General features: G+C 43.5%; 1 protein-coding gene and 1 long non-coding RNA gene across 2 annotated transcripts in view; one reads left to right on the top strand and one right to left on the bottom strand.

The window, feature by feature from the left end:
- CTDSPL (CTD small phosphatase like) overlaps nt 1–17,453 on the bottom strand; it is a 125,178-nt gene extending 107,725 nt beyond the window's left edge. The window contains 3 exon segments of the mRNA XM_037847344.1: nt 17,034–17,187; nt 17,190–17,296; nt 17,299–17,453. Of these exon segments, the coding sequence (XP_037703272.1) occupies nt 17,034–17,187; nt 17,190–17,296; nt 17,299–17,338 (301 nt within the window). The 5' untranslated portion in view covers nt 17,339–17,453.
- Nucleotides 17,454–17,542: 89 nt separating this feature from the next.
- On the top strand, nt 17,543–25,745 carry LOC119542544. The gene is made up of 4 exons (XR_005218487.1): nt 17,543–17,606; nt 18,912–19,066; nt 22,293–22,335; nt 25,114–25,745. It is a non-coding gene; the product is annotated as an uncharacterized LOC119542544 (long non-coding RNA).
- Nucleotides 25,746–25,953: the final 208 nt, after the last annotated feature.

Raw genomic sequence — 25,953 nt, 5'->3', positions numbered from 1 at the left:
CAGCGTCCAGTAAGGCCTGGATCAGCCCCTTCCAGGATTTTAGGGCTGGAACCTGAGGTGCAACTGCAGCACTGATTCCTGTGCCAATCACCAGCACGAGTTCCCGAGGCTTCTTTGCTTTCAAGCTGGGAAGCAGCTTCCTCCACACCTTTGTTTTCTGGGTACCATTCTGTTTGGGCTTCAATGCCCTGTCCTGACACTTTGTCTGCTGAGTAAACTCCTGGGCTTTTTGGTGGGAGGTGCACCATCACTGAAGAATTCAAAAATCTTGTCGATATCAGAGGCCTGGCTCCCTGTAGAAGCCATCCAGTTTTGCTTCTTCTCCAAAGGCCACCACTCCAGCTGCAGCTACCGGCTTGCGCCTACTATACATTTTTAACTTCTCTTATTTCTAGTAGTTGTAACACACAATGAATATGAAGGGGGTTAAGTGATAACAGCAAGACCCAAGGAAATAGAATTTGTTATGTAAGTAACAGAAAAACATGAATTATGAGAAAACGTGGCCTGTCCTCTTGGGCGAACCCTAGAATTTATCCTGTTCAATATGCTGCCTCTGGCAGAAGCAGGAAGAGGCTGTTAGACGCCACATTTAAATCTTGGGGACAATAAGGAACCAGTGAGGAAAGCTTTAATCTAGCAGCAAGAACAGAGCTGTGTTTTAGAAATTTACATGCAGCGGCCCTACGGAGGAAGAACTGGAATGAGAGATAGCCCAGATGGAGGTGGGAAGAATGTCAGCCATGTGCCCCTCTCTTCCAACTCTGAGACTCTCTTGTCCTCTCTATATTATTTTCTAAGAAATATCCTGTCATTCACTGGAGCAAAGAGAATTGTGATCTCTGTATAAAGTGGGTCACATTGCCTGGATGAGGATTTCATTCTCAGGAAAGTTTCACCTGGTTTACTCACCTCACAGTGGCAGAACTCAAACCACAATGTCAATGAGCCTGGCTTTTCCCATTTGCTTCAGGCAATGTAACCACTTTCTTTTTTTCTGCAGACATCTGAGGACAGCCTGGAAGGTGTCCCCCACACTCTCAAGAGCCCGGGCCCTTCTGCAGAGCTGGGGCTTCAGCACATTCATTTCTGTTCTGGTGATATTCTATTCCTTTATTCTCTTAGATCCCATCAAGATAGTCACTATTTTTATACCATTGTGTAATTATGAGAGACTATATTTTAAATTCAAGTGCTTATTTATCTTATACTTTTGTATTAACTTTCTGCAGGATACTCAAGATTTACAAGAAATTCTCAGCTCCAATGTTAAACATGAAAAGACAGATATCATACAAAATTTGTTTAGGCAAATTCCTAAAGTAAAAATTGGGGAAAGTCCTAGGTCTTGCCTTTCAGCACCCCCCCCCACCCTTGCAAAATGCAGATCTGCTCTGACAGATGGTAAAATGTTTTGGTTTTCTCTTCTGCTTAAATCATGACCAATAATTTACTTCTGAGGGAGTGCTAGCACTATACTAAGTTTAACACTGCTTCACACTAAGAATGCTTATCAAAATTCAAGGAGAGAAGGAAGTCCAGAAATAGATCCATGCATATTTGGTCAACTGGTTTTTAATAAAGGGTCAAAGGCAAAACAATGGAAAAAGGATGCTGAAACAATTGGACATCAATATGCAAACAAATAAACCTCAATCCATACCTTGTAACTCATCCAAAACTTAATTCAAAATAGACCATAGACCTAAATATAAAAACCCTCCTCCAAATAAAGCTTCTAGAAGAAAACAAAGGAGAAAATCTTTATAAGCTTGGGTTAGTAAAGAGTTCTAAGATACAATACCATAAGCATGATCCATAAGAGAAAAAACGTGATAAACTGGACTTCATTAAAATTAGAACCTTCTGATCTTCAAAAGACGTTAAGAGAATGAAAATACCAAGCATGGACTGGGAGAAAATATTTGAAAAACACATGTTTGACAAAGGACTTATATCCAGAATATATAAGGAACCTTCAAAACTCAATAATAAGAAAATAATCTAATTAAAAACAAAAGAGCAGCAGTTTGAAAAGACACTCTACCAGCGAAGATACCTGGATGACAAATAAGCATGTGAAAAGAATCTCAACACCATCAGTCATTAGGGAAAAATAAATTATGACCACAAGATAACAATACACACATGAGAATGGCTAAAATTAAAAATTGACAATATAAGTGCTGCTAAGGATGCAGAGCAACTTGAACTGTCATCCATTGTGGTAGGAATGCAAAATGGTACAGTCACTTTGGAAAACAGTTTGGCAGATTCTTATAAAGTCAACTATATACTTTCAAACTATGGTATATCTGTACAATTGAATACTGCTCAGCAATAAAAAGGAACGAACTACTGATACATGCAACCACCTGGATGAATTTCAAAAGCATTATGCTAAGTGAAAAAACCAAACTCAAAAGTCTACATACTATATGATTCCATTTATATGACATTCTGGAAAAAGCAAAGTGATAGGGAAGAGAACAGATAAATCATTTCATGGAGTCAGGGAAAGGTAACTGCACAGAGAAACAAGGGAATATTTTGTGGGTGATGGAAATACTCTACATCTTGATTATGGTAGTGATTACATGGCTGTATGGGTTTGTCAGAACTCAAAGAACTTTGTAACATTGGGTTGCACTAAAAGAGGGATTTTTTTTTTTTTAAACTATAGGAACATTTACCTCAATAAAAAAAATTAAACAAAATTATTCCAACACAGAAGTCAGGTTAATGGTAGTGATACAGGATGCACTGTGGAGTAGAAAAATTACTGCTCACCAATAAGTGGTTATACACTTTGACAGAGTTCACAGAAATTCAAATTTTACATTCGTTTGGAGTGTATTGTTCTAACACAAACAAAAATGAATATGTTGAGCTGTTTCCTTGAAAAGGGGAGAGAAAATATAGCTCTGTCTTAAGTCTTTGGAAGTAAAGTCAGTGGTTTCAGACATGGACCTAAGTGAGCCAAATACTTAGAACAAATTTATGATATGCTAAGCATGAAAGCTGAATCCTGATCCAAATGCAGAGAGAGAGAGATTATATACAGTTTAGAGTACAGCATGACTTCTTATTGGAATGCTGACTTCTCTCTAGTACTAAAAGGCTATATTTAATCAAGCCATGTTGACAAGGTGTTGCAGTTTGTTCTTCAAGACACCTGAACATTGAAAGCTTAGACTAAAAACTAATTTCAAAAGGTAAGAAAAGCATCAGTCATTAAATGTTAATCCACTTCTCGTCAGTTTTTCAAACTGCTTTGAGTATTAGGATTTTAAAACATTTTGGCAAATAGCCTTAATACAATTAAAATTACAAAGAAACCTTTCAGTTTTTAACTTGAAGCAGTTACTCAGAATCAAAATGAGCTATTACTTAGGTGATTACATAATCCTTAGCGTCCATAAAGACCACTGTTCATTAGGCCCTGGTTCAGGAAACTGTGCCACCAGTGTTTTCAGTCATGCTCCCAAATACAAAAATGTCCACATCCCAACACAGTGCTACAAGCAGTTCCTAAACCCTTGCTCCATTATGAGATGTTGTTTCAGAGCCATAAAGGCAAATATGTGCTTAATTTTATTTTAAATAAAGCAATGAATATGCAGCTCAATTTTTTATAAAATAGGAAAAGAAACGTTAAAGGATTAAAGGAAAGAACTATTCAAAGAAAGTGGGGTTTTTTTTTAAAGAAAGAAAGGTAATTAAAAATACTAAACTTTACTGTCTGATAAGTTAGGATTTAAGAACTGGAAAATAAGCTATAAGGTATATATTATACCTTCAACATTACCCTTTTTTAGCAGCCAGGGTAATGTTGGCTTGGCACCATGGAGTAATGTCAAAGCAAATGAAAAAAAATTAAATCTAGGATCATTTGTGGCCAGAGCACTTCCTGAGCTCTGCCCATTCCGGCCGAGAGAACCCGCTGGCATGGCCATGCACCTCTCCCTTCTCTGCTGTCCTGCCCCTACAACCCCCGCCTCCAACTCCAACATCACCAAAAGGGAAAAGGCCATTTACCTCAGAACCTAGCCCTGCCATTCCAAATGGGGCTCCTCCCTAGCCTGGGTCAGCCTGGGGTGATTTCTGGAGCCCACAGACCTGCTTCCAGTGTAGACCAGCCTGGAGCAGACTTTTCTAATCAGTAACCAGCAAGTCCTCACTGATGGCTAGTGATGGCAAGCCCTCTCTGAGTGCTAAATCAACACATAAGCGAAGCGACTTCGTGCTTATCCCAGGAAGGCATTTCTATTTTCTTAAATGAATACTTTCTTAATTAAGAAATAAAATGAAAGATAAGATATGGTGTTAAGCATATTAGCGAATCAAACAGAATGTTAGATCAAAAATACATTTAACATATGAACTTGAATCTAAAGTTTCGGTATTAAGATCAAAGCTTATGAGTGTATCCCTTTAAGGTTGGTTAAACAACTGTCACTGAAGCCTTACTGTTCTAGACTTGATTTCACACTAAATTTTTATTACCATTTCTCTTTTTAGGAGACAATCAAGATTTAAAAGCACCAACTCAGCTTGACTTTTGTATCGGTCATTAGCACAATGTTCAAATAAAGCTTTAAAATGACAATTTTCCAACTCCAGTCTTCCTTAAAATACCTAACTTGGAAAGGTCGAAAAGTTAATCAAGGGACTTGCCTGCTTTGGGGAAGATGAAGTAGATGCACCTCTCCCTACTCCTCTTAACAATTTCAACTAAAAGCTCTGGCCAATACATAAAAAACAAACATAAGAAGACTCTGAAAGGTGGAAAGGAGAAGGCAGACTGGCTAGGGACCTGAGAACTGACATGGTGGTAAGTTTCCTAGGCTTTCTTTTTGCCTCATATATCCTAGACTTGAAGCTGAAGAAGCTGGCTCTGGGGAAATGCCAACAGGTAGTCAAAAAAAGGCACCAACAAAAGCCTACCCTCTCCAACCAAAGGACCAGAAAAGGGGCAGTCTAGTAGACAGACAACTTTTAGACAGTAACTACTCTACTGTAGCCAAACACCAAAGAAAAACCTGTGGCTCCTCCCCACCCATTCAAGCAGAGGCCAAGTGGGGAGCCTAGATTTTGACCTTCACCAGAGTGCAATGAGGCACTCTCCCATCTCCACTGGAGTAGTGACAGAGAACGCCAAGTAGCGACTAGGGACTTTCAGCCAGTAGTGAGTGCCCTCCTCCCCTGGACTTCCACCCCCACCCAGCAGTTACAAAGTGCTCCTTCCCATCCTGCTGGGGTGGTGGTTTAGGAAGACTCAAGACTCTCACCATTGCCCTGGGGAAGTGAGACTACCCCCTCTATGAAGCCGTGGAGAGCAAGTCAGAGCTGAAACTTCTACCTGTGACCAGCAGTAACAAGGAGCCTCCTCCCCTTTAGGTGTCAGTGGAGGCAGAGTGGGGAAGCTGGACGACCTCCACCTGGCAGGAATGAGGTAATGTCCCATTTCCCTACTGGAACGGTTTCAGAGATAACCAACTAAGACAGAAGGTACAAATAAGATATGGAGTTTCATAGCTTAATATGAAAATGTCTAGGTTTCAACAGAAATTCACTAGGTATGTCAAGAACCAGGTAGCTCTCAAGCTAAATGGAAAAAAGATAACCAACAGATGCCAACACAGACATGACAGAGATGTTAGATTTATATGACAGAGATTTTAAAGCAGCTATGACAAAAATGATAAAAATGCTTCAATAAGCAACTTTAAACCTTTTAAAATAAATGAGAAAAATAGAAAGCCTCAGCAAAGAAGAAGAAAATATAAAGAAAAACCAAATAAAGTTTTAGAACTTAAAAATACAATAATTGATATAGAAAACCTCAGTGAGTCGGCTCAACAGCAGAATGGAGGTGATAGAGAAAAGAATCAGTGAACTTAAAGACAGAACAATAGAAATTACCCAATCTGAACACCAGAGAGAAAACAGACTGAAAAATAAATGAACAGTCACTATTTTTTTTTTTTGAACAGTCACTATTGATAAGCTTGTGAGGTTATAATAAAAATACCTAACATTGTGTAGTGTCCCAGAAGGAGAGGAGAAAGAGGGCAGAAATGAAAATATACTAAATAAATAATGACTGAAAACTTCCCAAATCTGGCAAGAGGTAAAAACCCTACACATTCAACAAACTGAGCAAACCCAAAACAGAATGAGCCCAAATAACTCCACATCAAGACACATCATAATAAAACTTCTGAAAACTAAAAAAAAAAAAATCATGAAAGCAGCTAGAGGAAAATAACACTTTAACCATAGGGGAAAAGCCATTCAAATAACAGTGCATTTCCATCAGACACCATGGAGGCTGGAGGGAATTAACAATTTTCAAGTGTTGAAAGAAAAGGACTGTCAACTCACAATGAAGAATATCCTCCAGAAATGAAGGGAAAATCAAGACATTCATAGATGAAGGAAAACTAAAAGAATTTGTCACCATCAGATATATCCTAAAGGAATGGCTAAAAGAAGTTCTCTGAACAGAAAGGAAATGAAAAGAGAACATTAGGAAAGAAGAAAGAACACGGTAAGCAAAAATCAGGGGAGGAATCATAGGCTTTCCTTCTCTTACGGTCTCTTCGTTATGTTTTATGGTAGAGGCAAAAATTATAACATTCTATGATGTGGTTCTTAATTTATGCAGTAGAAATATTTAAGACAACTATATCATAAAAGGCGAGAGTAAAAGAATGGAAAGGGAGGTAAGTTTTCTATATTTCACTGGAACTGGTGAAATAATGACCATAATAAAGCATATATATATATATATATATACTTATACACATATATATAACGTAGTACCTAGAGCAATTACTAAAAAGGCTATACCAAAGAGATATACTCAAAGACACTATAGATAAATAAAAATGGAATTCTAAAAAATGTTCAAAGAACCCACAGAAAGGCAGGAAAAAGAAACTTGACAAACAAAAAAACAATGAGAACAGAAAACAGAAAATAAAATCGCAGATTAAGTGCTGTTAAATAACGCACTCAGGCCCAAGATGGAGCTGCTCATGCTAAGCTCCACATCAGCTAACTAAAACTTAACATAGTTACTCTTCCTTGTGAGCTTGGCTCTCCCAGAAACCAAAACCCAAGGCCAAGCAATCATAGCCCCCCCAGCTCCAATTTAGCTGGTCTGTTCTGGCCCCTCTGGCTTGACATTAGCCAAAAAACGGATAATATCTTGATACAGCCAATGGAGTTATTTATATTGCTAACTTCCTTGTTGGTTCTATAAACTTGTCTATATAACATTTGTCCCTTTTACCACTCTTCAGAGTTCCCTTCTACTTTCTGGATGGTATGCTGCCTGATTCATGAACCACTCAAAAAAGCTGTGAGATTATAATTTTCATGTTGTTAAAGAGTTTTTCTTTTATCAGTCCTAACATGTCAATAATTACAGTAAATGTAAATGGCATGTACATACCAATTAAAAGATAAAGATTGGCAAAGTGGGTTAAAAAACATGACCCAGCTATTTGCTGTCTATAAGCAATTCACCTCAAATATAATAATATAGGCAGGTTGAAAGAAAAAGGATATTTTCCATCCATGAATGTAAACATTAAACAAAGGAAAACAAGAGTAGCTGTATTAATATCAGATAAAGTAGATGTTGGAGCAAAGAAAATTACGAGACATATAAGGGTCAATTCACCAAGAAGCCATAGCAATCCTAAATATGCATGCATCAAACAATAGAGCTGCAAAATATGTAAAGCACAAACTGACAATAGAAAGGAGAACCAAACAAATCCACAATTATAGTCAGAGACTTTGACACCCTTTGTTCAACAATTGATAGAACTAGATGGAAAATCTGCAAGGATAAAATGACAACACAACAAAACCATCAACCAACAGGATCTAATCAACACTAATAGAACATTCCAACCAACAACTGCAGAATATACATTATTTTTAAGTCATCATGAATACATACTTTTCTGGATCAGAAAATAAACCTCAACAAATTTAAAAGAATTAAAAATCATACAGAGTTTTTTCTCTGATCAGAATGGACTCAAACTAGAAATCAGCAACAGAAAGCTAACAGGAAAATCTCCAAATACTTGGAAACTAAACAGCACACTTTTAAATAATCCACAGGTCAAAGAGGGAGTCTCAAAGAAAATTTAAAAACATACACTGAAATGAATGAAAATGAAAAGATAACATAGCAAAATCTGTTGCCAAAGCACTGCTGAGAGGGAAATTTATAGCAATAAATGCATACATTAGAAAAGAGGAAAAGACTCAAATCAATAATCTAATTTCCTCCATTAAGAACCTAGAAAAAGAACAAAATATACTCAAATCAAGCAGAAGGGAGAAAGTAATAATAACAAAAATCTTAAGTTGGTAACAGAAATGGAATAGGAAAATCAGTGAAATAGGAGCTGGTTCTTTAAAAGATCAATAAAATTGACAACTCTAGCAAGACTGACAAAAAAAAATTAAGACAAAAGACACAAATTACCAATATTAGGAATGAAACAGAAGATATTACTAGACTCTGCAGACATCAAAAGGATAATAAAGTAATAGTACTCTGAACAACTCTACAAACATAAAATAGACAACTTAGATGCAATGGAGCAAATCCTTGAAAGACAAAACTTACCACAACTCACCCAATGTGAAAGAGGTCATCTGAATAGTCCTATAATTATTAAGGAAATCGAGATTGTAATTTAAAAATTCCCATATAAGACATCTCCACTTCCAGCTGGTTTCATTGCAGAACTCTATCAAATGTTTAAAAATTAATTAAAACCAATTCTACACAATCTTTTCCAGAAAACAGAAGAGGAGGAAATATTTCCCAACTTATTTTACAAAGATAGTATTACCCTGATACCAAGACCAAACAAAGACTGCAAAAGATGAAAACTACAGACCAATATCACTCATTAATAGAGATGCAAATTTCCTTAGTCAAACGTTAGCAAATAACCCTTGTGGACTGCACTCCCTTTAACCAGTGTATGGATGGATGAGTAGATAAATGGGGTGTCCTAGTTTGCTAATGCTGCAAAACGCAAAACACCAGAGATGGATAGGCTTTTATAAAACGGGGGTTTATTTTGCTACACAGTTACAGTCTTAAGGCCACAAAGCATCCAAGGTAACACCTCAGCAATCAGGTACCTTCACCGGAGGATGGCCAATGGCGTCCGGAAAACCTCTGCTAGCTAGGAAGGCAGATGGCATCTGCTCCAAAGCTCTGGCCTCAAAATGGCTTTCTCCCAGGACGTTCCTCTCTAGCAAGCTTGCTCCTCTTCAAAACATCACTCACAGCTGCACTCCGTTCCCTCTCTTTGAGTCAGCTCATTTATATGGCTCCACTGATCAAGGCCCACCCCGAATGGGCGGGGCCATGCCTCCATGGGAACATCTCATCAAAATCATCACCCACAGCTGGGTGGGGCACATTCCAAGCAAATCTAACCAGCACCAAAACGTCTGCCCCACAAAACTACAAAGACAATGGCATCTGGGGGACACAATACATTCAAACCAGCACATGGGGACAAAAACTAAATGAAAAATAGGGTGGGATGCGGGGGATGCTTTGGGTGTTCTTTTTTACTTTTACTTTTTATTCTCATTTTGATTCTTTCTGGTGTGAGGAAAATAGTCAAAAATAGACTGGGGTGATGAATGCACAACTATATGATGGTACTGTGAATAGTTGATTGCACACCATGGATGACTGTATGGTATGTGAATACATCTCAATAAAACTGAATTAAAAAACATTAGCAAATAGATTTCACCAATATATAAAACGAATTGTATGCCATGACCAAGTGGGATTTATTTCAGTGGCCCAAGGCTAGTTCAATATTCAAAAATCAATCAATATAATTCACCATATTAACAGGCTAAAGAAGAAAAATCTTATGATCATATCAATCAATGCAGAAAAAGCATGTGACAAAATTCAATATACATTCATGATAAAAACTCTGAGAAAAACAGGAATGGAAGGGAACTTCCTCAATCTAATAGACATCTATAAAAAATCTACAGCTGACATTACAGTTAATGTGAAACCTTAGGTTTCCCCCTAAGGTTGGGAACAAGGCAAGGATGTCTACTCTCACCACTCTTATTCAACATACTGCTGGAAGTTCTAGCCAATGCAATAAGGCAAGAAAGGGAAATAAAATGCATACACATTGAAAATAAAGAAATATGTGTTCTTATTTGATGATGTTTATTTATGCAGAAAATCCTATGGAATCTACCAGAAAAAAAAAAACAAAAACAAACAAAAAAACCTCTTACACTAATACATATGTTTAGCAAGGTCACAGAATACAAGATAAACATTTTAAAAATCAAATATATTTCTATATACTGGCACTGAACACATGGGCAATACAAGTTACAATCACTAAAAAATTGAAATACATGTAAACCTAACAAAATATGAATAGGACTTGTATGCTGAAAACTACACAGCCTTGACGAAAGAATCAAATGAAAAAATCAAAAGATCTAAATAAATGGAGAAACATACTGTGTTCTTGGTTTGGAAGATTCAACATAGTAAAGACGTCAATTCTTCCCCAAATTGATACATCAAGTTTAATGCAATTTCTATCAAAATCTCAGCAAAAGTTGATATATAAGAGAATTCTAAGATTTATATGGAAAGACAACAGAACTAGAATAGCTAAAACAATTTTGAAAAATAAGAATAAAATTGGAGGAATCAATCTACCCTATTTCAAGACTTATTATATTGCCACATTAATCAAGACTATATGATATAGGAAGAGGACAGACATGTAGATCAGTTGAACAGAACAGAGCACCCAGAAACACACCCATACAAACATGCCAAACTGATTTTTGTCATAGGTGTTAAAAGAAATTCAACGCAGGAAGGCTAGCCTTTTCAACAAATAAGGCTGAAGCAATTGGATGACCAAAGGCAAAAAAAAAAAAAAAAAAAGATATTAAGTCTCACACCTTATAAAAAATTAACTCAGAATTAATCATGGATCTAAATGTAAAATGTAAAACTATAAAACTTTAGGAAACAGCACAGAATAAAATCTTTGGTGTCTGGGCAAAGAGTTCTTAAGTCTTGACATCAAAAGCACAATCAATTGAAAAGAAAAATTGATAAAGTGGACTTTACCAAAATTAAAAACTTTTTCTCTGCAAAAGACCCTGTTAAGATAATGAAAAGACAAGATACAGAGTGGTAAAAAATAACTGCAAACCATATATCCAACAAAGAGCCAATAGCTAGAATATATAAAGAACTCTCAGAACTCAACATTAAAACAAAAAAATAGAACATAAGCAAAAGTCATGAAGAGACATGTCACCAAAGATGATATACAGAAAGAAAATCAGCACCTGAAAAGACGTTCAACATTATTAGCCATCAGAGAAATGCAAATGGAAACAAGATACCGTTATACATCTATCAGAATGGCTAATATAAAAAATAGCGATGTTCTGGAGTAATGAAAATGTTCTAAAATTGATCATGAAGATGTATGCACAACTGTATGATGCTATGGTGAGCTGATGATTGTATACTTTGGAAGGGTTCTATGGTGTGAGAATATATCTCAATAAAATTGCATTAAAAAATAACACCACCAAATGCTGCTGAGGATGTAGAAGCATTAGACTACTCACAGATTGCTGGTGGGAATGTAAAATAGTACCTCTACTCTGGAAAACAGTTTAAAAGTTTCTAAAACTAAACATGCAACTACCACATGACCCAGCAATTGCACTACTGGGCATTTATCCCAGAGAAATGAACACCTACATTCACATAAAAACCTATACATCGGTGTTTAGAACCCTTTTATTCATAATAATAAAAACCTAGAAACAACCCAGATGTACTTCAAAGGATGAATGGTTAAACAAACTGTGATGTATCTACATCATGGAATATTACTCAGTAGTGAAAAAAGAACAAACTACTGATACACTCAATTACCTGGATCAATCACCAGAGAACTGTAATGAGTGAAAAAACCTAAATTCAAAGGTCACATGCTGTATGATTCCCTTTATATAGCATTCTTGAAATGATGAAGTTTTACAGTGGAGAACAGACTGGTGGTTGCAACTGGTTAAGGAAGGAAAAAGGATGGTAGGCAAGTGGGTGTGGCTATAAAAGGACGTGATCTTTGTGGTGATGGAATTTTTTTGGTATCTTGACTATATCAATGTCAAGACTACAGTTTGCAAGATGTTATCATTGGGGGAAACCGGGTAGAGGGTACTGAGAATCCCTCTGTATGATTTCTTAGAACTGCATGTGAATCTACAATGATCTCAAAATAAAAAGTTTAATTTTAAAAAGTTAATCAAAGTCTGTTATGCCATCTGAAATAATTATTGCTTCTAAGGGACTTCTCTTTACTATAATTTTGTTAGCAGCTCAAAAGTCAAGTTTCTTAGTCAAGCTTAAGTACTGCAAACATTTAGGGGAAATATACCTAGCATCTTGGGCCAAACTATCTGCCAAAACAAACTTGCCTGCAGAAATCTCATCAAGCACCATATATTAGCTAACAAAATAACTAACTGGTTAGCTAGAGTTGACAGGTTCTCACTGATATTGCATATTAATTTTTTGTTTCATTACTGCTCAATTTTCTTAAATTATTTCTGTCTCTCCAAACAGCTATTGGAGATTTCTGTTTTTACATAAAAAAAGAAAAATCCATGTGTAAAACACAAATACATTTGTGTTCCCTTCCACCTTCTACCTGAGTGCCCTCCTCAGAGATAATCAGTGTTGTCAGTTTGAAGTATTTCCTTCCAGATAGTTTTTGTACATTTCTAAGCACAGGTACAGTTTTGTGTGTGTGAAGTTTTTTTCTAAGCGAAATCATACTGTTTATGTTGTCCTTCAAATTCCTTTTCTCTTCCTTTAAAAAGTCTTAAGAAATTTCCAAGTCAGTATGTTTAGGTCTAATCTAACTCACTATTTTCAACTGCCACAAAGTATTCTATGGTACTGGTATACCATAGTCTAACTGTTCCTCTATTAATTGACCCTTCATATGTTTCCAATTTCTGCTATGGCAAGCAATGCAGCCCTCAGTGAAAATCCTTGTAAATGTTTCTTGGAGCACAAATGAGGCTATTTCTCTAGGACAGGCCTAGAAGTACAACTGGGGCTTTGAAGGCATAGCCAACACTGTTGATGGGCTGAACCAACATCTGTCCCCACCATTTCTAATCTTCTTCTCCCCTTCAGCCTCCCACAACAAAGACTGACAAGGCCAGGTACTCACTTTTCTCACTTTGCTTGCAGCTAGAGTTGGCCATGTGACCCTGTTCTGGCCAATTAAACATCAGCAAAAGTTTACCAGATGAGGAGGATGTTTTTGCTTTCCAGATAAAAGGAACAAAACATGACTGGTACTGTCCCTTCTTCCTGTCCTAAAGATGGATGTGGTGTTTGGAGGGATGGCAGTCATGTTATAACACGAGGGAAAGCCAAGAGAATCACAGCCTAATATCAATGAGTTGCTGAACCACACAGCCAGCACTAGCCTACCTTCAGACTGTTATGTGAGAAGAATAAACTATTGGTTTAAGTTATAGTAAGTCTGGTTTTCTGTTACTTGTACCCAAATGCATTCCTAACAGATTCAGTACTAAATTACTCTTAAAAAGTCTGGAATCACTTTATTCTCTCATAAAAGTCTATAAGAGAATCCACCGTCCAAAACCGTTACCTCCTTTGAATGTTGTCAGTCATTTAAATGTTTTACCAAGTTGATTCATGAAAATGTTTCACATGAAGTTGAGTGTCATTTCATACACTTACTGGCGATTAGGATTTCTTCTTCTGTGACTTTTCTGTTCATGTCTCTTGTCCACTTTTCCAGTGTGTTGTTTCATTTTTTTCCCATTGATTTGTAAGAGGAAATTTCCAGAGTTAAACTCATATAAACTGCATCTTTATACTATTAATCAAATCAAGCACAACTGTAAGAAGTGAACCATACTTTACAGGCCAGGCTGTCAGTGACAGTCATTATCAAGTGGTACACCACACCATGTGGCAATATGTCAAGAAAATTAAACTTGTGCAAAACATCACGGTCCATTCTTAGCACCTCCTTTGCAAATCTACACCTAAAAAAATGTTATTGGAATCATGAATAGTTCACACACTGGGGAAGCAGGCACAGTCCTTCATGTACATCATCTCATTTAACTCTCACATCAAACTCCAGAGGCAGTCATTATTATTCCTATTTTACAGAATAACTGATGAAAGTAAACTGTAAAAGCCAATGGTTTCCTCCTTAAAACATCAAGGGTCTAAAATTTAAAAACAAAATGAGTGTTTATCTAAAATTAAAATTATGCACAATATATTGTGCCTATCTAAAAACATCAACATTCTTAAGTTAGAAATATTGCTGAACCTGTTTAGTGATTTATGAACCTGAAGAAGGTGTTCTAAAGTTTGGATCTGAAGTTCATTGCCACACTCTAGTTAAACAAAATTATGTTGATTTTTGAAAGTGAATAAATTGAGCAGGATTTTAATGCTTTGGCAAGAAGGAGCTACTAGCCAGCCACCTCATCCCAGAGTAGCAGGTGAGGCACTCCCATAATCAGTTTACAACCAACCAATTCGACACTGGAAAACAGATTAGCTGCTAAAGATAATAAAAGATTGTCATGAAAAGCAGTGCAAACAACTTGGATAGGACAAGCACCATCCTTGAGTATTTGTATAGAGTTTGGATTTTGCATAGATTGACTCTTTGCCTTAAACATCCTAGCAGTTAGAGGAAAAGGGAAAGTAGGTGAGGTGCCTGCTCCTGGAGTAAGGGGTTAGTTAGGGGAGCAGCTGGAAGGCAGAGGCTCTGACAAATAGTTCCCTGCTTTATGTCACACTTCTCCTAACAAAGGTTCACACAAAGCACTCAATCCACCCTGGGTAATGAGCACAAGCAGCAAACCTCTTTGATGCCTCCTACTAAACCTCTCCTGAGGGGACATGTCTAGCCCAGAGCCTGCCAACCAGGGTCCCAAAAACTGATACCCCCCATGGAAGAAAGGCCGGATCATCCAGGGGTTGGCTATAGGGGCCCCAGGGAGACAGAGGAATTCACCTGGGGCACCCTCTTTTCGAATTTTTGGCTCATTTGTAAGGCACAGAAGAATACCTATGAGAGTCTGAATTCTAATTTTACATAAACGAAAATAAGTCTGCACACACACACGTTTATGGTCTATAAAAGCGCAGATGGATTGACAAATCTCCAGCCTGAGGGTACTTCTGGTGGCTCCCTGCATTTTCCTAGTGGACTTGCCCGGTGGCCCCTGCTGGGGTAGAGGGAACTGAGTATACCTCCCCCCCACCAACCTCCTGCATTTTCCTCACAAGGGCAGCACACCTCACCCCACTGGCACAGAAAGGGTGATAGCACATGGAAGAAATCTGACTCTTAAAATCTGCTGTGGCCAGGCAAGGCCTGGGGAGGAAATGAGGGTCCTGAAAGGCAACTCCTGACCTCAGTCCAGGTATTTTTGCCAGGTGCATGGCAGGAAGAGAGAGAGGCAAAGCTTTAGTCACCAGAAAGAAATGAGCCAGATTCCTTGGCCCTTCAAAACAGCCTGTTCAAGCCTCAAGACTCTAAGGGATGGTGCGCAGGACATCCCAGAGAGGAGCAGAGACCCAAAGAAAAAGAGCAAGAAGGAAACAGATGATGGGGGTTGTGACCAAAATGTGCCCAAATCAAACCAAGCTCTGCAGTACAGTGCCAGCTCCAGCCTTGATCAGCTCTTTGGGAGGGGACACTCCTGGTACCCTAAGGGCTCCCCAAGTGTTCCATGGACCCAGGCCCTAAAAAGATTCTGGGAGGCTAGGCCTTGCAGGTCCGCCCAGCAGGCTGATGGCACAGAGACCAGAAGGGACCAGAGAAGAGACCAGAAGAGAGAAGTGGGGATGGCTCAGCACTGCCTGTCCTCTCTCCCCAGCACTTGCACAACCAACTAAAGACATCAAACTACCTCGTGTCTGGTGCATGCATACCGCACAGGGGCACACGTGTGCACAAACAGCCTCATGCTCAGGTGCACAGAAACACACACACACACACATACCCTCCTAGTTGATGGACAGAACATTCAATCTGCCGGTTGGGTGGTGTAGGCACACAACCATACACACATATACACACAAACTCTGCATCAGGAGTGAACACATATATAACCTCTGTGCACACACATGCACACACACACACTTATTCTACAACCTGTCAATTAGGCACATACACACTACTACATAAGGGATATACACAAACTTACAGCCTATTAAGAAAACACCCACATCACAACCTTTCAGATGAACACATGCACAACCTGTCAGAGTCACACATACACTCACAATCTCTCTGTTAGGTGCACAAACACCCTTACAACCTCTGTGTACACAAAAACCATCAAACACACAAACACACTCATAACCTGTCAGGCCACATGCACATGCTCCTAACTTACCAGGTGCACACATACACAACCTGTCACGATCACATGCACAACTTGTCAGAGTCACTCAACCTGCCAGACACAGGACACACTTACAACCTCTGTTAGGTGCACACACACATATACTCACAACTTCTCTGTTAGTATGTGTGCAAACTCACAATCTGCCAGAATCACACACACTCACAACCTCCCTGTCGGATGCACACAAACCCGCACAACCTCTCTGTCTGCTCATGCACACATATCCACTCACTCTATCTCAGTCGGCATACACACACTCCCGGCGTCCCTGTCAGGAACACATACTTGTCCCCTCTGGCAGGCGCACCCCCACACCCACGCACCCTCTCCGTCAGGCGCACCTCCGCTCCAGGCCCGTGCGAGCGCACAGCCGCAAACTCCGGTGGCGCAGGGTGTGCACACGCCCCCGGTCCGCAGCCGCCCGCCCCGCCCGCCCCGCCCGCCCCGCCCGCGCCGCTCCTCACCTTTCTCGGCGGCGCCTGTCGCACGGCCCTCGTCCTCCTTGGGGTTGGTCACCTGGGTGATGATGGCCGGGCCGTCCATGGGTGCGTGGCGCGGCGGCCGCCCGCAGGCCCGGCCCCCCGCAAGCCAGGGGCGCGGGGGCGCGGCGCGGGGGGCGTGCGGGGCCGCGGGCCGGGGGGGCACTCGCCGCCGCCGCCCGAGCGCGCCCGCCGCCGGGCCCCACCCTCTGGGAGAAGCGGCCCGGGCCCGCGCCCCGGCTCCCGCCGCCGCCGCCGCTGGGCTCGAGCGGCCGCCGCCTCGTCACCATGAACCCCGGAGCCGCGCCCGGGAGAGCCGCGCACAGAGAGGCGGAGCGGGAGGCCAGCCGCGGCGGGAAGCGGGAGCGGGCGGGCGGGCGAGGGGGAAGGAGCGAGAGAGGAGCGAGGGCGGGAGGGCGGGAAAGAGGGAGGGAGGGAGGGAAAGAAGAAGGGCGGGCGGGTGGGTGTGTCCGGGCCCGGGGACCGGCCTCCGCCGCCGCCGGCGCTGCCTGCCCGCCCGCCGGGTGGGGAGAGGGGTGCGGGGCCGAGACGGAGGCGGTGAGTGGAGGGCGGGAGGGGGCGTCCGCGAGCGCTGTCTTAGGCAGATGAGTGGGATGAGGGGCCCGGGGTACAAGGAACGTCATAGGGGTCCTGGGGGTAGATGTGAGGAGCCTAGAGTGTATGTGTGTGTAGGTGCCAGGGGTCTGGGAAATGTGTGGGGTGAGGATCCGGGGGTGTGAGGGATGCGGAGACGAGTTTCGGGCATATGAGTGGGGTGAGGGGGATAAGAAGGGGCCCTCGGGTGGGCTGGAAAGGTTCCGAGGAGTCTGCGGCACGTTGGGAAGGGGGACCGGGGGCTGAGGAGGGATCGCACGGATGCGGACGCCAAGTGGGGCGCGGTATGCTGGAATGGAGGAGGGGGTCGGGGTATGTGTGCGCAGGGAAGGGGGCCGAGGAGGGGTATTTACAAGGAAAAGGCAGAAGGAGTCTGGATTAGATGTATGGGATGGGGGGCGGGGGTGTGAGGATCTCTTGTGGAAAGTGCTGGGTGAGGGGCGTCCAGGTGCGAGAGCCGAGGGATGGTCTGGCGTATGGGCGCGAGAGCTGCGGTTTGCCGAGATGCGGACCGAGGAGTAATATACCTAGGCGGCCTGCTGAGGGGTCCGGGGGTGCGGTGATGTGAGGTAGAGCCCGCAGATGCCGGGAAGGTTGGGAGAGACTCGGAGATATGCGGGGGGGAGAGGGGAGAGGGATCCCAGTGTGTGTCGAAGGTCCTGAGGAATTCGGGAATGAGGTGGCTCGGGGCGTGCAGGTGCCGGCGGGACCCGGTCAGCACTCCGCCTGAGAGCCCACGGGCGGTCCATCGGCGAGGACTGACCTCCTGGAGGCCAGGCACGTGGGGTTGTCGGCATCGTGGAGGGCCTTGGCAACAAGGGGGCTAGGGGAACCTGTCGAGGGCAGAGGAGGAGAAGGAGTCCGTCTTGGGCCTAGCTGGCCATGCTGGGCAGGGACTGTACTTGTGCAGGGCGGCTGGCCCCTAGCCTCGGAGGGTCAGAGCCCTTTAGCGCCCGCGCCTTCTCATTCCAATTTGGAAACCACTCTCGCGGCCCTGTACGCCAGGGGGCGGGACTGGGGCGGGGCGAAAGCCCTCGCCCGCGCTTTCCGCCAATCAGGAGGGCTTGGGCGGGTCTGCGTAGCTTGACGTAAGGTGGGCAGGGCTGAATACGCGAACTGCGGCGGCGAGGTTCGCGCCTCACCCCCGCGAGGTTGCGCGCGCACTTGAGGTTTTGCAGGCATGTCCAGCGGTACCATGGCTTACAGGAAGCTAAGAGGATCTTTCTCACTCTTCCACATTCCCCGAAGCTGGATGCAGCTCAGTACACTTCCAGAAGCGCTTCTGGCGAAGAGGATCCCGCAGACCTTGCTGGTCTCTACACTTGGGATTCCCCAATGAAGGTCCCAGTGTGCCCTCCCCGGCTGGGAGACAGCCTGGGACAGGGCTCCTATGGCCGAAGCAGGTGGGAAAGCACTAAAAGGGAGTTGCTGTAAAAAGGTACTTGTTGTTAGGCAAGAAATGGGTGCCCCCAAATCCAGGCCTCGAGTGGCAGCTTGACTTTGTGCCTGTACCTGTGCCTGTGCTTGGCTCCTGGCACTAGTTCCCCGTGGCGTGTGTGTGTGTGCAACACCTCTGGGGTTCCAGTGAATCACCTGGGGCAGTCGAGCCCTGAAGGTTGAAGTGAAGTGCCTGTTTGGTCAGGAAGGCAAGTCCTGGTGTCTGGGCATGCCCTGAGAACCTTCCTAAGTACAGACCAATTTCTAATGCTCTTCATATTTTTATGAAGGTATGGCTGATACCTAGCCCAAGGGTGGGCTAACTCAATATTCTCTGAATTCAATTGAAAAAGATTACTGAATTTTTAAGGGTTTGGAGAAGGATCTTCCAGAGAGTCCTGGATCCCTTTTCTGGGGGACTTCCAGAGGTTCTGCTCACTTAACTAAAGCTGGGAGGGAGCTCATAACTCAGAGTTACAGGACCAAAGGAAGTGATTTTCACCCATTGTGCATTTCCTTTTTGACCTCTTCTGTAGCAAAGACTCCTCAGAACCCTCCAGTAACAATTTTTCCCTTAACTGCATCATTTACCACCTTCAGCTCATGAGATTACTTCCCCCATAAAACTACCTTCACCCAAGTCTTTGCCTCAGGCCCAAGCAAGGAAATTTTGTGTCTTTTGAGTCCTTCTTCCCTTCCATATTCTTGTTCATTTAAAGTTTCGATTTATTGTTTATTTCATAAATATTAAGAGAAATGAAAAAAACAACATTTACTGATGGCCCCACCACCTTCCTTAAGTCAATCTCTATTTTCTTCTGTTTCTCCTTGTCCTTGTCTATATGTTCACATAATTTGGGGTAGCTACAAAAACCATGCTTAAAATTATATAGTGAACATTTTTTCCATGTGGTGACATAATCATTATAATTGCCATTAAAAATTGCCGTTAAAATTATGTAATACCTCACAGAATGAGTCTTAGATAGTATCTGGTTTTACAAATGATAGAAAGAATCAGGAATTGTTGGGACAACTGATTATCGATGAAAAGAAAATTTATCTACTTCACTCCTTATGGCAAAATTAAAAATGGATCAAATAATTAAATGTAAAAAAAAAAATAAATAAATATAGCAAAACAAATATGGGTACATGCTTTTTTGACCCTGGCTAGGAAATGCCCAAGAGTGACAAAAATTCCAGAAATTACAAAGGAGAAATTAGAAAGGATAAGATTGATAACACTGAGTTCCTTCTATGCACTAGATTTTGTCCTGGGCACTAGGGATCTCAGAGCTGTCCAAAACGAGGTAAGGGAGCTGTGCTATTATACTCTCACACCCCTCAGTCACTAACTAATGGCTGCCTCTGGGAGCTGTAAGCCTCCAGGTACTTTGGGCTGTCTAGGAATGGGGGCAAAGCCTCCCCAGTGACCTGAGGACAGTCCTCCAGAAAGAATCTCAGGTGCCAGCCTCTGGAGGCCAAAGACATCAAGTCCCAGAGAAGGATGCACAGACACAGTAAAAGGGACCCAAGGGAACCCTGACAGAGCTCCAAAGTGTTTGCCACAGGCACATTTTCCAAATACCCATCATGTAGTATCTTTGCACCACCTGTGCTATTATTTAATGTTTTTTTTAATTAATTAAATTAATTTTTAAATTTAAATATAATCATTTAAGTAGAAAACTTGTGGATATGATATAAAAAAAAAGAAAAACAAAATGTAGGGTGGACCATGACCCCAGAAAATGCTGCACAAAGCGAGGGGGCAGCAACTGGGATACCAAGGGCAAAGGGACATGGGACTAGGGGCTGGTGAGCCAGGTCCCCAGGGCCAAGGACAGGAGAGGCAGGAAGATGGTGGGTATTAGTGAGGGCAGCCTGGCCTGGAGTCTCTCGTAGAGTCCTGGAAAAGAAGGGAGCTCCAGTTTGATAGGAGACAGTTGGGCTCAAAGGTGGGAGATAGGAGCAAGGCTGCTCTAGGGGTGCTAGGGTGAAAGGTGGATATAGGGAGAGGTTTCCGCCGAGGATGGAACACTGGGGGTTGAGAGCAGCGTGAGATGGTGGTTTGGGGAAAGGGAAACTGGGGAGGGGAAGTGCAGGATGGCTGTTCCAGGCAGAGGGAACAGCAGCATGTTCCCAGGCCTGGAGGCAAGGGAGAACATGGTCTACAAAAAGTCCACAATGGATGGAGTTAAGGGTTCTTGCAACAGGTAGGGCTCAGACAAAACAGAGCCCTGTAAAACCAGGAAAGGCATCTGGGCTTTATTTGTGGAGCTATGGGGACGACATAATCAGATATGTGTTTAGAAAGTAATGCTGACTAACAGATTGGGTGAGGGACACTGCAAGAAGCAGATGTTCCATTAATCCATAAGGGAAGTGGTGGTTGTGGGGATAGAGAAGGCCAACCTGATTTCATACACATTTGGGAAAGAGAATGGACAAGTCTTGCCTAATTGCTGGGCTTGAGGGGTGAGGGATGAGCAAGGAGGAATGGCCTCCAAGTGTCTGGCTTGGGGGCCCAGGCAGAGAGTTCTGGGCCCTCTGAGGTGCTCTCTGGATCTGCCATTCCCAGGCTGCCCCTGGCCTACTCTGGTCTTTGAATTTTTGTTTTCTGTTTCTTGGCCTGTTTAGTCTTTTCTTGGTTGGCATCTCAGTCTCAAGTTTTGCGTGTGTGTTACTCAGACTCGGTCTCTTGGTGTCTGTCTCAGTACCAGCTTATCTGTGTCTTCTCTGACTCAGTCTTCCACTCTCTTTATGTACTGGACCTGAGGATGGCAGGTCTCCTGTTGGGGAAGGAATGGATATAGGATCTGGGCAGAGATTCCTGGTAGTCAGTGAAGAAGAGACAAACCTGAGCTGCCCACAGTTCTCTTTCTTGGGGTTGTCTTGGGACCTGGATGAGACTCCTCCAGGCAGCAGCCCTTTTCTCGTAGTGGGAACCAGGCCCAGAACCTGAAATCAGCCCCAAGGAGGCCTGCTCAGCCCAGCCAGGCCAAGCCACTCCCACAGAGGTCCTTTTCTTTATTCTCCAACTGTGTATTGGGTGCCTTAAGTGTGCCAGGCTTGGGCCAAATGCAGTAGAGAAAACTCCCTCAAGGGGCTCACAGCCTAATGGAGGAGGCTAGGGATTAATCAGAGGGTGGCCCAGACCACACTGATTTATTTTTCCTGACATTCCAGGCATCCCCACACAGGAGATGATGCTAACAACTTGGTTTCCCAGGTGAGGGAGCTATTCCATCCATACTGTCTGCTGAGAAGGTTGCATCTGAGGAGCAGTAGGACATAATGATGGAGAAAGAGGTTGGGGTCTTGAAGGTTGGGTGGGGAATCTGGAGCCATTGATACTTTTCTAACAGGGAAGAGGCACCATTAAGTAACAAGTTCAGATCTGTAGGTTCGAGTGCAAAACTCAATTCAAACCAGCTTCAGCAACAGTGGGAATTATATTGGGTCTTGTAACCAAACCACAGGAAGGGCCAGGGTCAAGTCAGCCTGAGCCAGGGTGATCTGGGAGCAGCACTGCTGCAGGGAGGAGGTGGAGATTCCTGGGGGGAGGGTGTGAACTCCAGATGCCCCTCCCCATGACCAGAAGGATCAGGTGTTATTAGGAAAGCCAAAGGGCATTCTTACTCCCCAAGACACCTGGTCTTCCCCATTCAGGTTGCCCCAAGACATTATCCCTAGGGCTCCTCTACAGCTTATACTTCTGCTCTCAATATCTGTGCTCCCAAGGCATTCTGATCTTCCTTCGCAGGACCCCTTCTTCCCCATCACACACGGATACTTCCAACCAAATGCCTATGTCCACTGATCCATGGGACTTCCTGGCCTTATCCCTCTCCCTTTGCCCCCAGGGATGCCCTCCACCTGTGCGTTGGTCCCATGCTTAATTCCCAAGAATTAGGCCCCCAAATGGACCAGGGGTCCAGCAGGTATAGCCTGCCCCCTGCTGGTCACCATGTTGTGAGGTCATTTTCATGTGCTCAACTAGAGGTGGAAACAAGGCATCTCTCCCGGCCAGCTCCTTGGGGCACACCACACCCAGTGTGGGCTCAGCCATGTCCCCCACTTCGTTTACCTTGCTGTTATGATTTGCACTCCTGTTCAGTTTTCCCCAGGGTATCAGATGAAAAGCCCTCAGAAAATGAGGGCCTGTGTGCTTGTCTAGAGGGGCTGGGGAACAAGGGAATTGAGGTGATGCACCCCACTTGGCAGCCAGTCTTGGAGGAGGGAGATGAAAAGGAGAAGAGGACAATCAGCCAGGGGTCCTGAGCAAGGAGAGTAAAGGGCACCTGGCGTGAAGTTGGTGCTCAGGAAGTATTCGGAGAATTTGAGAGTGAGACACAGCCTGGTCTGAGATGGATCCTGAGTTTTGGGGTCAATGTGGAATATGCACAGGGCATCCAGAAACTCAAGAAGCTTTCCTGGAGGACATCCCTGCTATTTCCCCTCTGCCTCCAAAATTCCAGACCTGCCCTGTCCCAAGAACTTAGGTGGAGGAAGGTGACACAGCCCTGCCTTAAGGTCCTCCCTGGAAGCCTTGGGTAGGGAGAGGACATAGCTCCATCCTGAAACCCTGTCACAAGAAATAGCCCCTGGAGTAAAGTGGGTAGAGCAGCCCTGGGCGCCTTCAATCTGCTGGCAAAGTGGCTTTGGCTCCTGAAGGGGCAGAGAGCCAGAGTCTCAAGTTGATTTGGTGACTTATGCCAATGAGCCCTTTGAGGTGGGTCCCTACCCTTTTAGACCCCCCATGGATTGCCTCCTTAATTCTCCTATAACCCAATATACCTGGTATTATTTGGTGTTCCAGTTTGCTAATGCTGCCCTTTTGCAAAACACCAGAAATGGATTGGCTTTTATAAAGGGGGTATATTTGGTTACAAAGTTATCATCTTAAGGCCATAAGGTGTCCAAGGTAAGGCATCAACAAAGAGTATCTTCACTGGAGGATGGCCAATGGCGTCCGGAAAATCGCTGTTAGCTGGGAAGGCATCTGCCGATCCCAGGTTGTGTTTTAAAACGGCATTCTCCAAAATGTCAGTGTCAGCTTCAACGGCCATCTTCCAGTATGTCTGTCTTAGCTGCAGCTCCTCTTCAAAATGTCACTCTCAGTTGCTCTCCAAAATGTTGCTCTGTAAACCGCAGCTCCTCTCTCAGCTCCTGTGCATTCTTCAAGGTATCCCTCTTGGCTGTAGCAAGCTCTCTCCTTCTGTCTGAGCTTATATAGTGCTCAAGTAAATTAATCAAGGCCCATGCTGAATGGGCGGGGCCACACCTCTGTGGAAATTATCTAATTAGAGTTATCACCTACAGTTGGATGGGTCACATCTCCATGGAAACACTCAATCTAATCAACACTAATAAGTCTGCCCACACAAGGTCAAAGATAATGGCGTTTTGGGGGACATAATACATTCAAAGCAGCACACTTGGCAAGGCTGGTGGCGGCTGCCCTTGCTTTGGTGCTGACCTCTCTTACTAAGATGCTCAGGGCCCTGGGCTCTGGCCCAGCCACACATACCCATTTTATTCTCTGATTCTGATCTGTTCATGTGCAGGCTGTGTTGGAGCTGAGGTGGACAGACCCAGACATGCCCACAGTCTGTAGGGCAAACTGTGCTACTCACCATTCCCAGGCTGCTGATAAAAAGGCTGAGGCCACCCCATATGTGCGTGACTGTACATGCATGTGCGCATGTGAAGCTCCATCTAGAAAGGCTGCTACTTTCTCATTGTTTATGGCATCAGCTTTGATGGGAGGCTGCCATCACAGTGCCTCTCGCTGGCACCACTCCCATGGCTGGGCTCTGGCCAAGCAGGGCAGGTCTGGTCAGAGACACTCATCCTGCAGACACAGGTCCATGCTCATTTGTATACAGGCTCATATACATGCCAGAACAAAGAGCATACACGTGACGAGATTGTTTCTGCCTTGGTTGGTTTCTCCCACGTTGGCACTGCTGGTTTCTCCATCCTTCCTTGCTTTCTGGCCCTCCAGGTCCCAGCTCTGCCAAGCACTACAAATCCAGGGGAGCTGAATTTGCTCTCCTCCAATCCAGCGTCATACCCTCCTGGCCTTCTTGGACAGTTTCTCAGAGCCTCCCTCACGTACATGATCACAAATGAGAGCAAGGGAGCACCTGCAAGCAGTATCTACTTTTCACACAAACTTCCCCAGAGGCTGGGTCAAGAGATGGCTGGGCTGTCTTGTTTGGAACTGGGGAAGAGGAGACTACAGGGAGAAAAGAATATCTCAATAAATCACCTTGGCTCCTGATTCAATGCTGGTTCCCCCTCTCCCTTTTTTCCTCCCTCCCTCCCTCTCACCCACCTCCTTAGTGTCCCTTGTCAGACATGTCCTTGTGCACACATGCAGGTGCACTTGGTGAACATTGTCCCTCTTCCCACATACATTGCTAAATCCAATTCTCAGATAGGGCTCTTAACCCCAATGACTTGCCATGCCACTGTCTATCCAGTCTTGCTCTCATCTAGCATGGCTATCAATCCCTGTGATCCTTAGCTGAGCACTGGGCTGGGGGTGGGTGGAGACAGAGGTCTATAGGAACTGGAAGCCTTGGGGGCCCTGTCTCAGCTCAAAGAGGCCACAGGCAAGTTATTTCCTCTCTCTGACCCTTGCTTTTCCAAGCAGGAACATGCACATGATGGTCTGTTACCCAGAAGGTTCTGGAAGAGTGCAAACCAGAAGGGGGCAGCTGTCCTGATCTGAGAGTGGAGATGGGAATGAGAAAGTAAAATTTCTGGACATTCTGGAAGCATTAAAATTATTTGTATAATATTAAAAGGAAATATTTTGAAGAAATGAAGATACTAGTCA

The sequence above is a fragment of the Choloepus didactylus genome, chromosome 1, assembly GCF_015220235.1.
Source record: "Choloepus didactylus isolate mChoDid1 chromosome 1, mChoDid1.pri, whole genome shotgun sequence".
NCBI classification, from domain to species: Eukaryota; Metazoa; Chordata; class Mammalia; order Pilosa; family Megalonychidae; genus Choloepus; species Choloepus didactylus.
Note: the sequence above shows the minus strand (reverse complement) of the source record. Positions and strands in the feature narration are given on the sequence as shown.